Source organism: Lontra canadensis, unplaced genomic scaffold, assembly GCF_010015895.1.
Source record: "Lontra canadensis isolate GAN:19392208 unplaced genomic scaffold, GSC_riverotter_1.0 scaffold41, whole genome shotgun sequence".
In the NCBI taxonomy this organism is placed as follows: domain Eukaryota; kingdom Metazoa; phylum Chordata; class Mammalia; order Carnivora; family Mustelidae; genus Lontra; species Lontra canadensis.
This window is the reverse complement of record NW_022631035.1, coordinates 669,098-683,778: the sequence shown is the minus strand read 5'-3', so window position 1 is coordinate 683,778 and position 14,681 is coordinate 669,098. Positions and strand designations below refer to the sequence as shown.

The following is a 14,681-nucleotide window of genomic DNA, read 5'->3' as shown; positions in this document are numbered from 1 at the left end:
CTGCCTGTGTCTTTGAGAGCTTCTTTCCTTCTCTTTTTCTGGGAGAGTTTCTCCATCGGATCTGCCCTCCCTCTCTTGCTGTTCATTCCTTCTATTTCTTGGGTCAACAATTATGGTTTTATTCCGACCTTTCCAAGTAGATGTTTCGATGACTGTCCTCTATGAGTGTCTGTTACTCTGTCCTTGACTCTGGTGTTGGTTAGCCCTGTCCCCAGAGGTGGACGTGGCCAGTTGGCCGGCTGTCTCCTAATGATACGAGTATCAGGCCACGAGTCTTGAGGTGGTCAGGTCTGGTCCAGGGTTGTGGGGCAGGCCAACCTGGAGTGGGGTGGGGTGAGCCCGGGGGTAGGCTGAGACCCCACCCCTCCATGCCAACCCCATGCCAAACCCCTCCCTGTTGGCTGTCCTCCCTGGCTCGCTCCTGTGTTGGGAACTTAGCTTTCATGGGAGGGTCAGTGGCCATCCTCTGGCTTGGGAGGCCAGTGTGGGAAGGAGTCAATGCCCTGTGGTGCATGTTTCCACTGTTCCCCACTGCACTCAACCACCCTGTTTCTCCAAGTCTCAAAGCTCCCTGCCCCCATCTGTGGCCTGGGGTTGGAGGCTGTTCCTTCAAGTTTTGCTTCTCACAGTCAGGGTCTTGCTTCCACCTTCCGTGTGTGCGGTTGACAGAGCATTTGCTCAGTGGAAGCCTATTCTGAGGGTTTACCTGTGGGGTTCAGTCCTCACGGTGCCCTACCAGGTAGGGCAGCCATTGTCCCCATTTTACTGATGAGGAAATTGAAGCCTGAGAACCTCAAGTATGGAGGAAGACAGTGGGGAACCAGGACTTGGACCATGCTCAGGCTCTTTGTCATGAGAGGAACGAACCAGGCATATTTAGGTATCTGCCTGCCTGTCTGTCTGCCTGACATGCCCAGCACAGAGTGATGACAAAATTACATTGCTATCCATTGCTTGCTTTTGATACAAAAATTCACAACTCAGGAATGATCTAAATGTCCACAGGAGAGAATTGCCATATCCAGTACGGTGCACCCCTATGGCAAGCGTTACAATGGCCTTGGGTGTGGAAAGCATGTGTGACCCACGTTTCTAAAGCTCAGACGGGCACACGTGGTTGTTTAAATCTGCGACTCCAGAATAGAAGGACAGATGGGGGTTTGACCCTGGTTCTTCCTGGGTAGGGGGATGTGCGTTCACCAGGGCAGGGAGTCACCTCAGGCTCAGGGGAGATGACTAGGAGCATGACCTCGGTGGTTCTTGTGGAGGGCACCAGGGACCTGCCACTAGGACCCAAATGCAGTTAGGAAGACCAACAGAGACACCAAGTCCTGGTGTCCCTGCCTCCAGGTTCCCCCCCCCCCCAGAGGGAACACAGGTAGCCCTGCAGACCCAGATGCACCATCAGGGGACTGCTCGCTTCGGGTCCCCACTCTTGACCACTCATCAGCACGGCCTTGGACAAGTCCTGCCTCTCTGCGCCTCAGCTTCCCCTCTGTAAATAAGGGGTCTGGGGTCTACTCTTTCTTCAGGAGGGGGGCTCTGTGGTTTCCAGGCCTGGCCGGACTTGCTTCCCACCGCCCGCCCTGGCCATCAGCTCCCAGGAGCCTCCACCCTTTCCCCACTCCCCACCCTTCTGAAGCAACTTCCTGTAGACGAAAGACATCACCTCTAGCATCCCTCCAGAGGCCCTTGTCACCTGAGGCAGGCTTGACTTGACCCCACCCCAGTGACCAGAGGCTGTGCCCCCATGGACCTACCCCCTCCTCATGGTGCCCCTCCGCCCTTCATGCTCACAATTGTCCCATGACTGTCTGCCCTTCTCTCCACACTCCAGACTATGACTACGTGGGAGTGGGGGGCGCGGGGGGCCAGGACTGGGTTCCCCTTCCACGTCCCCCACCTCTCCTGACCCTTATCTCCATGCGGGGCTCAATCCCGGGACCCTGGGATCATGATCTGAGTCGAAGGCAGAGGCTTTAACCCACTGAGCCACCCAGGCGCCCCGGATTATGTCAGTTTTGTTTTTGAGGTTTTGGTGGGAGATTCCAGGGCGCAGGACGTGGGTGGGGGGTGGGCAGTATGGTCTGTTGTCTCTCAGCCCAGAGTCTAGGAGGACACCCCACAGCTCTCACTCACAATGGGGGTGCCTTTTCCTCTCCCCGGACAGCAAGCAGGTTCCCCAAGTTCCCATCGCCCCCCTTCCCGCAGGAGCACGCCCAGGGTGGGGCTCTCATTCTAGACCCCAGGCCGACCGCTGCCAGCGCCCCCCTCCCACCCCCACCTCATTCCGTGGGGGAGGCAGGTGAGGACAGGTGAAGGGGCTGAGGGCTGGCTGAGACCTGGGTGAGTGCTCTGGCTGATTTGCCCCTTCTGCAGCCCCCCTGTGGCCTGGAGCATGGAAAGTGCCCCCTTGCTCCTCCCCTTCCTTGGTGGTCCCGCACTTAATCACACTGGCTGCAAGAGTCCTAGAAGTTGTCTGGGGCGGGGATCAGTCAAGCCGTCCCCCTCCTTGGCTCTGAGCTGGGTGAGGAACAGATAGATGCTGGAGTCAGAAGGGGAGAAGAGAAGCTTTATTTCCGGCAAGCCTGAGTTGGGGTTGGGACTGGACTTCCCCTCCCTCTTGGCCCTCTGCCCACCCACAGAGAAGCTCTTCCCGCCCGTGTGGGGGAAGGGCAGCCAGCAGCAGGACACAGGCTTCCTCCCTGGTGGGCCCAGGGTTCCAGAACCAGCCGGGTAGGGCAGCGTGGCAGGCAGGAGGTAGGCAAGGAAGGCTTCCTAGAGGAGGCCCCGGGACGCCAGGAGCCTGATGACTGCAGGGAGCTGCTGGTGTGACCTCAGTGGGTCAGGTGGTTTTCTGTGAGCTGTGCCTGGGCAGAGGGAGGCTTGGAGAGGGGCCTGCTGGGCTCACTGGTACTCATTGGGGGTGCACATCCTATTTTGGCCTCCATAGGACATGTCCTCGTACACCACACATGCTGAGTTCTTGTCCTCTGTGCAGCACAGTTTCTTGACCTGGAAGGGAAAGCCTGTCCTCTTTGTACAGGGCCCAGCTCGCTCCGGGACACCCTCTTTCCTCAGCGCACACCTGCTTAAGAAGCTTTTAGACTCCACCCTTGAAATGCTGCTGGGCTTTGGGGCCTGCGTGAAGTTAGTTCACAAGGGGCGCTGGGCAGCCCTGAGGTCTCCCAAGCTGCCCCAGGCTAGGGGCGGGGGTGGGGTGGGATGGGGGGGCAGTGGCAGGGAGGTGGAGGATGAAAGGGACCTTGCCCCAGGGACCTGGGGGGGCAGTCTCAGGGGGACGTGGAGCTGGGCAATGGCAAGTGAGTGACCAGGGCAGAGCTGACCACTTCTGGCACCTATCTCTGTCACCCCCTGCGCATGTTCACACCTGCCCCCAACCTCACACCTCCAGACTCATGCACACACGTGCTCACACTCACACGGCCACATATATGCCATCCCCCATGCTCTCTGAATGTCTGCCTGGACCCTCTTCCCTCCCCTCAGTGGCTGTCACCCTCTGGGGGGCCGTGCCCGTCCCTGCTACCCGCACCAGTTCCTGGGTTTCCTTCCCACCTCGGACCCTTCCACCTGAACCCTCAAACTCCCAGGGACCCCGATGAGGGGGTGGACAGGTCCTGGGGTTTCTCTGGGGCTCAACCTTCTCCTTCCCGCCCTGCTTTCTTAGAGGAGCTGGCTGACAGGGACACAGGTGATATCTGGGGGCTCACACTGACCTGTGTCTTCCTCAGCACACACGCTGCCCCTATCGCCAGCCCGAGGAAGAAGCAGCTCACAGCCAGGACCACAGGGAAGGCCGAGGTCAGCTGAGACTTCTGGCACGTGTCTGCTTCCTGGGACACTTTGTCTGTGAAGAGGAGTGGACAGGTATGTGGCAGGTGGTGGATTCCACTCCACGAGAGCCTTTGGGGTTCATGGAGGGGCTCTGGAGTGGGGGGATGGGCAATCCAGGGTGCTTCCTGGAGGCAGTGGGCTCCAGCCGGAATGAACATCTCAAGCAAGCGTAGAGGACACTTCGGGGCAGACAAGGGCAGGTGGAGCCTGGCCTACCATGCAGGGAGGCGGAGTGGGTCCCAGGGTGGGCACATTCCTTACCTGTCACCAGCACCAGGGTGCCAGGGCCCCAGACCTCGTCATCCATGACCGCCTGGCAGACGTAAGCCCCAGCGTCAGCCAGCTGCAGGCGGCTCAGGGTGATGGTCAGGTTGTGCTGCAGCCCGGAGAAGGCGACACGACCTCGGAAGCACTCGTCTACCGTGGGCTGCTTCTTGTCTTCATAGTAAATCACGCTGGTGGACTTTGGCCACCTTTGCTTCAGGTAGACCCCGGCCAGGGGCCCGCTCGTGGAGCAGGTGATGTTGATGGAGCCCCCCTCTGAGGCAATCGTGTAGGGGGGGAGCTGCCGCACCTCTGCAGGAAGGACCCCCTGCTGTCACCACAGCCTGGCCTGGGGACAGGGGGCAGGGACCCTCCTCTCTGCAGGGCACGCCGGAGGGACAGAGGGGCCCTGGGACAGCCCGCTGTGGCCGTGTCACCACAGTGAGCCCTCTCACTGGACGCTGCTCCGGGGCACACACACCTCAGTGGCCGGACACGAACACTGATGGGGCCACACGGGGAGCCAGCTGCCTGTGACCTCTCTGCACACTGGGGCCGCAGGGAAGCCCGGGCTGCAGCTCCTTCCTTCCAGAGCAGCTGGTCCTTCACCGAGCAGCAACCACTTCTCCCCGCCCCTACACCTTCTCCTTCTCTTAACAGACTGTGCCCAAGATAGCCAGACAGGCTGTGCTGTCTCCTTCTCTCTTTCCATTGCTGGCTGCCTCAGTGTCCCCATCATTTCCAGACACCTAGAGCTGGTGGCTCTGTGGGGTGGGCACATTTGGCTTGTCTGAGGGATGCCCGGAAATGTCTCTGTCTGCCCAGCTGGGGCCCAGCCAGACCAGCTTCCTGGTGCAAACATGAACCTTCTTTATTTTTATTTTATTTTACTTTACTTTATTTATCAGAGAGAGAGAGAGAGAGCACAAGTAGGGGAGCATCAGATGGAGAGGGAGAAGCAGACTCCCCGCTGAGCAGGGATTCCCAACATGGAACTTGATCCCAGGACCCTGGAATCGGGACCTGAGCCAAAGGCAGACGCTTCATGGACTGAGCCACCAGGTGCCCCAGTGAACTTTCCTTAATGTAATCCAAGCATCAGCTTCTCAGCAAACTAAATTCTGGAACTTCCTTTTTCTATTCTTTCTTTTTCTTCTGTCTCCCCATCCCACCCCACTATTTCCATCTTACTGCAGAACTTTGCACATGTATCTGTTTTAAAAAGCAAACTAACAGGGGCGCCTGGGTGGCTCAGTGGGTTGAGCCTCTGCCTTCGGCTCAGGTCATGGTCTCAGGGTCCTGGAATCGAGCCCCGCATCGGGCTCTCTGCTCAGCGGGAGCCTGCTTCTCCCTCTCTCTCTCTGCCTGCCTCTCTGCCTGCTTGTGATCTCTGTCAAATAAATAAATAAAATCTTTTAAAAAATAGGAAAAAAAAAAGCAAACTAGCAGACAACATACTCTCATAACCAAGGTAACCTTGCTAATTATGTAAAAAAGAATTGCCAGACATTTAAGTAAAGAAAAAGATTCTGCACTCAGACGTCACTGGGGGTGGGGAGGGCTTCCTGGGGAGGTCACGCTCAGGATCCCCAGACCACCCCCTTCCCAGGAAGGAGCATCCCCAGGTGGGGGCACCGTGGGGGACGCGGTGAGGCAGGGCAGGGCTTACCTTGGGTGGCCAGAGCCGCGAGCAGGGTACAGGCATAAGAGAGGCGCAGGGGGAGCAGAGGGAGCCCTGGGGCCATGCTGGCCGCCACCCTGCCCCCCGCAGACGAGCGCGAGGGAGAAGCAGGCCCGCTCACAGCTGGCTGAGACTCTTCCTGTCTGCGGCGCCCGCCTGAAGCCACCAGCTCGGAGGCACCGCCCCGAACCCCCAGGTAACGGCGGTGGCTAGTGGTCCCCGCACTCCAGGAGGGCTTCCTGGAGTGGTGCCACCGGCAAGGGGAGGTGCGGAGGGCCAGGCTGGGAGGGGCGGTCCTCACCCCCTCTCACCCCTCTGCACTGTCCTGCTGAGAGGCCAACGGGTGACCAGTTGTCCTGGTCCCCCACCCCACGCTGTGTCTCCACAGTCCCGAGGTGGGGGGCAGGACCAGGAGAAAGCCGGGGGAGACCCTCGGGGGGTGGGTTCAGGGGCCAGATGCCCTGGATGCTCTGGGTCACCTTCTGTCCAACCTGATTTATGCCTAGAAATCTGGCCTACCATCCAGTGACCCCCCGCGTTGTGGGGGCGGAGCCCGGAGGGACCCAGGAGTAGGGGGCGGAGCCCGGACGCAGGGGCGGAGCCTGGAGGCAGCGGCGGGGCCTGGAGGGAGGCCCCAGAACTCAATCTTCTTACAGAAACCCGCGAAAACACAAGCAAGAAGGAGGAAATGAAAACAGTGGAGGACCCAGGCCCAGGACTTGCCTCTAGGTCTAGGCCCAAGTCAAGGGAGCAGGCAGGGCCTCCAGCCTGGGCTCTCCACGGTGAGGGAGGGGCGACCGCCCCCAGCAGCCTCTTTGGATGCCTTTCTGCCCTATTAGTGCTTTAAGACAAGAAGCAGCTTCTTTTAGTTTTTGTGTTTTTCCCCACTTAAAACACGTGTACTTCTCAGGTCATTTGATGATTTCTTGGTTGATTTACTTTATTCATCGTAAAGATTAGCGCTATGGGTTTTCAGAGCACCGAATGTATATTTTATTTATTCATTTTTTAAGTAGGCTGCATGCCCAGCCTGGAGCCCATCGTGGGGCTTGAACTCATGACCCTGGGATCAGAACCTGAGCTGAGATTAACAGTCAGATGCCTAACCGACTGAGCCACCCAGGTATCCCCGAATGTGTACTTCAGAAAAACCTGTGTGTCCCTCTTCAGAATCACACGTTGTGATTATGACGACATCTGACAAAAGGGTCAGGGACAGGGAAGGGCCTGCAGGTGGGCAGGTGGGTGAAGGGAACCCTGCGGCTGGGACGTTGGGGTGGGGAGGGCTGTGTGGACACCTGACTGCCAGGTGCCTCTGTCCTCCTCCCTAGCAGAGGGGCTCTGGCTACAGCGACCCCTCCTGGTGCTGGTGGCGCTGGAGCTCCACCTCTGGCCTCCTTCCCCCACAGCTTGACCTTAGGACTGGGGGGCGGGGGGCAGGGACGCCAAATTGTTCTTGCCCAGGCCCAAAGACAGGAGTGTGCCAGATCAAGCTAAGACCCAAGCTGGGGCATCTCCAGGGTACAGCAGCCTGTCGCTTCTGCACCTGAGGCTGGAAGCCCAGTCCCCAGGCGCCAATGGGGCAGAGAAGGGAGAGGTTCTTTGAGGTCAGATGTTTCAGATTTCTTTCCCCGCCTTTTTTTTTTTTTAAGACTTTTTTTTCTTTTTTTAAAAGATTTTACTTATTCACTTGACAGAGATCACAAGTAGGCAGAGAGGCAGACAGAGAGAGAGGAGGAAGCAGGCTCTCAGCCGAGCAGAGAGCCCAACGCGGGGCTTGATCCCAGGACCCTGGGATCATGACCTGAGCCGAAGGCAGAGGCTTTAACCCACTGAGCCACTCAGGCGCCCCAAAGATTTTTTATTTTTTTGAGAGAGGGAGAGAGAGGAAGAGAGAGAGCATAAGCCAGGGGAGAGGCACAGGGAGGAGCAGCTCCCCGCTGGGCAGGAGTCCATCCCAGGAACCTGAGATCCTGACCTAAGCTGAGGGCAGACACTTAATCACTGAGCCACCCAGGCGTCCCTGAGATTTTCCCATTTTTGACCAGAGAATGTGGCGGGGCTGGGGCGGGTAGTCGGGGAGCTGAGACAGCTGCGGGAGGCTGAGGTGGGTGGGGGTCAGCCTGGGTCACACCCTCTCCTCCCGCCCCTCCCTCCCTCTGCGCCGGCAGAAGCTGGCCTCTGGGGCAGAAGGGCTGAGCGGGTCTCCTGTGCCAGAGGCAGGGATGGGGGCCTGCTTCTGTCAGCCGCCGCTGCATGGTTCATGGGACGGGCGTGTCAGCTGGGTGGAGGTGGGACACGTGGGGCTCCACTCCTGAGGGGCGGGTTTCGGGTGCTGGTGGCCTCAGAGTGGGCAGGACTCCTGGGGTCGGCTCTGGGTTTTAGGCCCGTTCATCACCCTCCTCACAGGCCCTCCATCTGCCAGTTCAGAACCAGCTCTCCTGGGGAGGGAAGCAGAGGTGAGAGCTGAGTCAGAATGTGTGGGCACACTCGGGTCACGTGTGCTCACACGCATGCAGACACACCCGCTGGGCCCTGTGTCTTAGGTCTCCCGTAAGGAGCCGGAAGTCCAGCCTCTGTGCTGCCCCCAGGGTGTCCTGGGACAAATGAGTGCTCTGGGGACCCAGTGGGCCTGACTGGGAGGGAGGCACCTACCACTGCCAGCTGGGGTCCTCTGAGGGAGGGGCGTGTGTCTCTCTGGGCCCGAGGTGACCCCCAGCCCCACCAGCCCACAGACTAGGTGCAGGGCCTCAGACCTGGGGTCCTGAGTACTTCTGGGGGGAGTAGCACGGGGGGCCTGTGCCTTTGGTGCAGGCTAACACGCTGAGAACCAGGAAAAGGAGGCCGACGATGATGCTGCTGACCACGAGGGCCACCGTGAGCGGGTCTCCGGCCTCGGGTGGGCACGGCGTCTCTGGGCCTGTGGGAAGTGGGGGCAGGGGGGCACTTGTTCACCTATGAGGAGCCACTTCTTGCCTTGAGTGCACCCTTGAGGGAGACATCACCCCCATGGGCCGGGAACAGGGGGTGGGGTGTGCAGGCTGGACAGGGGTGCTGGCATGGAGGATGGGGACAGCCCGGGGGGACCTGGGTGTAGGGTAAGAACACCTACCACAGGGATTTGCAAAGAGCAGACGTCCTCTCTCCTTCAGGTCTTGGGACACTGCCCCTGATGCAGCCCCCCAGGCCCAGGAATCAGATGAGAGGAGGGTACCAGGAGTCCCCGAAGGGCTCGCTGGGTCCCTTCCCTGGGCTTGGCCAGGCCGGGGGCACCATTCTCAGCCACATTCTCAGCCACCGAACAGCCCAGGGAGACTGTGATTGGAACCAGTGGGGCGGTCGCTGCCTGTGGGTCTGAGCAGTGTCCCAGAGGGGATTCGCGACAGGGAGCACTCCTCCAAGTGGAGGGGAAGTGAGGAACCACTCACGTGAGGGCAGTGGAAGGGGGACGGCAGGTGGCGGAGGCAGGGGTGTGGACTGGTTGGAGGGGAGGCCTTGTCTGGAGGGGACCGCTGGACCCTTCAGGTGGACAGTGTCCAGGGCAAGGCTGGGGGAGCGGGACCGGCTCAGGGAGAAGTGGAGGCATCACGGGGCATCTGGGTGAGAGCAGGGAGGCGGGCCCTTCAGGGGCAGACGAAACTCTGCAGGGGCTGCGGGTGGAACCTCTCCCCCCGAGCTGGTGAGAGGGAGGAGGTCTGAGGCAGGCAGAGCGGGAGAGGCACACGGCCTCGCCTCCTCCCTGGACAGGGCGGCCCCTGCCTGACCCCCTCGTGGCGCAGGTCCTTGGAGGAGCGGAGGCTGGTCTTGTTTCATTCTGCTCTGTCGGAACCCAGGCCTGCGTTCTCTGGGCCCCATCCCGGGGCCCTAGGAACTTTTGGGGGGAAAGAACGGCTCCCCCGCCCTTCCCAAATACGAAAGCCCCTGGGGTGGGCTGGGGGGACGAAGATGCTGTCCTCACCTGAAACGTTCAGTGTGGTGACCCTGATATTTCTCTGCAGACCCTGCAGGTGCCACTTGTAGCATCCAGTCTGGGAGTCGCTGGCGTTGTCGATCACCAGCTGGGCCACGCCTCCCTGCACCCGGAGCTGCCACCCCTCCCGGCAGAAGCACCCCGGGGACCGCACACGGAAGAGCGGCTGGACACTGGCCCCGGGGGTGCCCAGGGCGACGGCCACGCTGAGGAAGGGGTTGGAGATGTTGCAGCCCATCACGGCGCGCTCCCCTCGGGGCACGGACACCACTCCTTCGGTGCAGGTGGGGTTGTCCCATTCTGTGTGCAGGGGACAGGTCACACATGGGTCATGGCGGGGCCTCAGGACGCTCACTGACCGCCCTCCCTGGGGTCGAGGGAGGGACGGTGATGAGACGAGGGTCCCAGGGACGCCCAAGCCCAGCTCAGGGTGCTGGAGGATGCAGGAGCTCCGTACCCACCCATCGGACAGATCAGCACGTGTGCCTCAAGCGGGAAAACAACACCGAAGTAAATGCGGGGAGGCTGTGTGTGTGCATGCGTGTGTGTCCCTACGCGCAGCTAGTGTGGCGTGTCACCAGGCCCGGGCATGTCCCCCAGAACTCCCCTCTTTGCAGGCAGATTCTGGGGAAGGAGGGCACGCGCACTCTGTGCACTCACGGGAGTGTTGTGCAGTCATGGCCAGACCTGCGGCCGCCTCACTGTCCCCAGGCTCCTGGGCCAGGCGTGCACACCCAGCTCCACAAAGAAGGTTCTCCGCTCCTGCAGGACACCGCCACCACCACTGTCAGAAGCCACGAGCACGGGCCCCAAACTCCACCTGGCTTGCTGGCCGTGGAACCCGCCCCACCATCTTGGGAGGCCAAGTCCTGGAACAGTCACCCGTCGCCAGCCTCACCGCACAGTCTGAGTGAACTCTGACCGACAGGGACCCAGAGCCCTGGCACACGGCAATAGGGGCCTCGTGCAACATGAGCTAGCCAGCCCAGCCCTCCTGGTCCTGCTGTGGCACTTTCCACCAGGGACCAGGCAGAGGTGGACAGATGCCAGACAGCGGCACGAGCTCTGGGCACGCCGTGTGCTGCATGAGCCCACAGTTCACCAAGTCCACATAGCGTGGCAGGTGCCACATGTGGCCCTGTGCCTGGGGCCTTGGGAGCCCACAGCAGAGGGTGTGTGAGGTGGAAATTCTGCAAGACAGGCACAAGCCTGAGCAAACCCAGAGTGCAGGGACCGTGGTCCCCTCCCAGGCCCCAGTCCCATGTCTGCACCTTGTGCAGCCCAGGGTGGCTCAGCCAGCGGGCACAGGCCAGCAGGCACCAGAGTGGCGGGGGGCTCGATTCGGGGAGGCTGTGGAGCCGGCAGGAAACTGCCCGGGTTCCAGAAGGTGGCTACGGTGGCGGCCGGTCAAAGCTCCGTGGATGTAGACCTCCACGTGCGTGTCCGCAGTAGGAGCCCGACCCGGTCTCCCCGCTGTTCCCCTCAGCAGCTGGGGAGTTTGTCCTGAGGAAGGGTTTTAAAATGCCTTCTCTGCAGATGTGGTCTATAGAGGAAAGGGACACGATGTAGCCATCAGAAAGGATGAAATCTTGCCATTTACAAGTGCTCAGTGCTAAGTCAGTCTGAGAAAGACAGTTACCATATGATCTTACTGATACGAGGAATTTGAGAAACAAGACAGAGCAGCAAAGGGGAAGGGAAGGAAAAACAAAACAAGACGAAATCAGGGGGAGACAAACCGTAAGAGACCTTTAGCCACAGGAAACAGACCGAGGGTGGCTGGAGGGGCGGGGCTGGGGGGCCGGGGGCACTGGGTGACGGGCACTGAGGAGGACACAGGATGCGATGAGCACCGGGTGTTGTGAGCAACCGATGCGTCACTGACCCCTGAAACTAATAGTTCACTCTGTGTTAATTAATTGAATTTAAATAGAAAAATAAAATAAAATGCCTTCTCTGCATCTTTACAAAATTGTCAAAGTGTTGCATGAACACACACCTGGCACAGAAATTCAAACAACTCTGAGGCACCCCCTGCCCCACCTACAGAGAGGCTGCTGGGCGGGGGGGCCCCAGGCCAGACAGAGCCCTCCGCGCTGGTTGCTGGCACCGTCACCACGCCCACGAAGGGGGCTGACTCTGGCTGTCAGATTCCGGCAGAGCTGGAACAGGGAGGGGCTGGGCAGGACTGCAGTCATCTGTCCAGTGCCTGGGAGCCCTGGGCCTCTGCGGCTCACAGGTTTCCCGCCGATCCCAGATGTGCTGATAATCCAGCCTAGGGGCACCCCACCATGACCGCACCCGGGGACAGCCGGGGTGGTCACAGATGCTCCCTCTGCCTGTGATTTCTTCCACCAGGTTGAGGTGCCCTGGGGTCCGGCATCTACTCTGCCCTCCCCTGGAGCCATGTGCAAGGGGCTGGCCTGATTCTGCAGGACGGAGCACACCCCAAGAGTCTGCATGTCTAACGAGCTCCCAGGTGATGCTGGAGCCACTGACCCAAGGAGGGATCGGGGACCAGAGCAGAGGCAGAGAACCCTCAGGCTTGTCCTGCCGCCCTTCCTCTGGCCACAGCACTTGTCACTAACGGGCCCGATCCTCTTTCCCATGGAAACTGGACACACTCTTAGCCATCCCCATATGCGTTCTGATGGTCATCACTGGGCGCTGGAGCGGGTACCCCCCGTCTGCCATCCGTGGGAGGACTTGGCTTATCCCACTGTGGCCCAGGAGTGCTGGGCCAGCCCCTCTCAAGGTCATGGTCTCTACCTGGGGCCTGGGTCCCACTGGGTCTGATGTGGATCTGCTCCTCCCACTCCTGCCTCCCCCTCCCCAGCCTCTGCTGGGCCACCAGCACGCAGGGAGACCTCCTGAGACTTACTTCCATCCTGAGCACTCAGGGAGGTGACCACGAGGACAACCCACAGCATCTGGGGAACCGAGAAGGGGAATGTCAAGGTCAGCGTGGCCAGGAGGACAGGGAGGCAAGCCTCAGGGGTCTTGTGTCCTCTTCATTGGTTCTTGGGACACTCCCTGGAAGAAGGAAAGCCACAGGATCGGAAGTCTGTGGGCTACAGCCTGGCCAGGAGCGGGTAGCAGTCCCGAGCTCCTCCCTGGCCAGCTGTGCCCGGAGGCCAGAGACCCCGCTAGGCCTCTTCTCCTGCACCTTCTCTGTACCTTTATAGTGTACGCGATGCTGGCCACTGACAGACAAACAAGAAACACGGACAAGCCAGGAGGGACGTCACTGGGAGAGAGCCCTGCTGACAGCACCATAATGACGATAAAATGTGCAAAACTGGCCTGAATTGTGTTCCTGTGGACACAGGTCATGCCCACTCAGGATCTGACCGCCTTGGATGCCCCTGCCCTCCCCGCCCTCGCCCTTTCCTGGGCTGGGGGCACCTGCTTCCTTCGAGATGTCCTTAGGGGATGGGCTCTTATCAAGCAAAGGAGCCCTCCTGTGGGACTCACAAGGCGGCCATCTGTCTCCTTTCACACAAGCGCCCCCGCGGGCTTCTGCGACCCTCTTGACCTTTGTTAGTGTGACATCTTTCTGATTAAATTATTTAAAAGTATTTTATTTTATATATTTATTTTTAAGATTTTATTTTTAAATCAACTCTGCACCCAGTGTGGGGCTCGAACTCACAGCCCCGAGACCAAGAGTCTCGCCTTCTGGCCACTGAGCTGGCCGGTCGCCCTTATTTAAAAGTATTTTAAAATTGCTTGCCAGGCCATTTCTTGACCTTTTGATTAAAAAAATAACAATAATAGACTTTTTGTTTTGTCTTTGGGCAGTTTTAGATTTACGGGAAAATTGGGCAGAAAGTGCAGAGTCGACACGTGGGAGCACTGTGGTGGCACACGCGTCGCTTGTGGCACCTGCCGCGGCACGCGCGTTGCCGTCCGCGAGCCGGCACACGGCGGCCATTGCCCGAAGTCTGTGCTTTGCATGCGGCACGGCTCACTCGTGTGTCGGACGGAAGGGCCGTCTGGACAAATGCATAATGGCTTGCATCCGTCATCGTGTCCCTGACAGAGCTGTCCCCGAAGCCCGTGCTCCAGCCGCTCATCCCCTTCTCCGGGCCCCTGGCGACCCCTGGTCTTCCTCGTGTCTCCGAAGCTTTGCCTGAATTCGGCTGTTTGGGGGGAATGCGGCACCAGGGCCCGCAGCACTGGGAACTTTGAACCCATGGCCTCCAGACACTTGGGGCCACTGGGGACCAGGCCCAGTCCTGACCCCAGTCAGGGGAGTGGGGCTGAGAGGAATGATCCCAGCCCCACCAGGGCCACAGAGCACCCCCTTCCGTGCTGCTGCGTGTAGCTCCCCAGACCTCTGGGGGCCTGAGCAGGCAGGCGTGTCCTCCCACCTTGACCCCACCAGTCAACCCCGGGGTTCATGGTGGGTCTCCTGGTGTGGTCTTCTGAGAAGACACGCTGATCTGGGTGCCTTGGAGCAGCGAGAGAAGGCCTGCCCTGCCCTGCACAACCACTGAGAAAGGAAAACAGCCAGATCCAGATTTTGAAAGAAACATCTAATCTGAGGGGGGAAGAGTTTCAACGATGCTCAGTGCAAACCACTTGCTGGGCTCCTGGCCTCCAGCCCAAGGGGCTCTGGCTAGGCGGCCACACTCCTGGGGAGGGTAGGAAGGGGACCCTCGTACAGGCTGTGCCCACTGGCTCGGGGCTGGCCCTAGCTGGCTGGTCCTCCACAGAGACAGGTAAGGAGGGACAGACAGAAGGACGGGCATTTGGCCTGGCTGATGGATGGAGACTTTCCTTCTCTCAGTCCACACAGGGCTCTAGGCTCCCGGGGGCGAGAACCTGTGCTGAGCCAAGAGGCCCGAGTGTGGGTGTGTACCCCTTCTCCAGGGTCCCACACCCTGAGTCCCCGTGGCTGAGGGT

At 59.9% G+C, this 14,681-nt stretch overlaps 2 protein-coding genes across 2 annotated transcripts; both read right to left on the bottom strand.

Annotated features, from left to right (window-relative positions):
* Positions 1 to 2,551: 2,551 nt before the first annotated feature.
* On the bottom strand, positions 2,552 to 5,912 carry CD7 (CD7 molecule). Its single transcript, XM_032870326.1, has 4 exons — positions 5,792 to 5,912; positions 4,120 to 4,434; positions 3,741 to 3,871; positions 2,552 to 3,015 (listed from the first exon to the last, which is right to left on the bottom strand). The coding sequence occupies exons 1-4, from the start codon at positions 5,865 to 5,867 to the stop codon at positions 2,908 to 2,910; spliced, it is 630 nt and encodes a 209-aa protein (XP_032726217.1). The 5' UTR covers positions 5,868 to 5,912; the 3' UTR covers positions 2,552 to 2,907.
* A 2,169-nt stretch (positions 5,913 to 8,081) lies between these two features.
* On the bottom strand, positions 8,082 to 10,746 carry SECTM1 (secreted and transmembrane 1). Its single transcript, XM_032871068.1, has 6 exons — positions 10,656 to 10,746; positions 10,434 to 10,535; positions 9,762 to 10,073; positions 8,916 to 8,972; positions 8,560 to 8,723; positions 8,082 to 8,244 (listed from the first exon to the last, which is right to left on the bottom strand). Exons 1-6 carry the CDS (start codon positions 10,744 to 10,746, stop codon positions 8,230 to 8,232), a joined length of 741 nt encoding a protein of 246 aa, XP_032726959.1. The 3' UTR covers positions 8,082 to 8,229.
* Between the last annotated feature and the right edge of the window lie 3,935 nt (positions 10,747 to 14,681).

Excerpts from the sequence above, each read along its gene's own strand:
- CD7 (XM_032870326.1), bottom strand. The coding sequence starts at position 5,867 with ATGGCCCCAGGGCTCCCTCTGCTCCCCCTGCGCCTCTCTTATGCCTGT. Across the intron at positions 4,435-5,791 it reads CGCGGCTCTGGCCACCCAAG|AGGTGCGGCAGCTCCCCCCC; the intron begins GTAAGCCCTGCC and ends TCCTTCCTGCAG. Across the intron at positions 3,872-4,119 it reads CACCCTGGTGCTGGTGACAG|ACAAAGTGTCCCAGGAAGCA; the intron begins GTAAGGAATGTG and ends TCCTCTTCACAG.
- SECTM1 (XM_032871068.1), bottom strand. The coding sequence starts at position 10,746 with ATGTTGCACGAGGCCCCTATTGCCGTGTGCCAGGGCTCTGGGTCCCTG. Across the intron at positions 10,536-10,655 it reads TGCGGTGAGGCTGGCGACGG|GAGCGGAGAACCTTCTTTGT; the intron begins GTGACTGTTCCA and ends GGTGTCCTGCAG. Across the intron at positions 8,973-9,761 it reads CACCACACTGAACGTTTCAG|GGGCAGTGTCCCAAGACCTG; the intron begins GTGAGGACAGCA and ends GGGCTGCATCAG.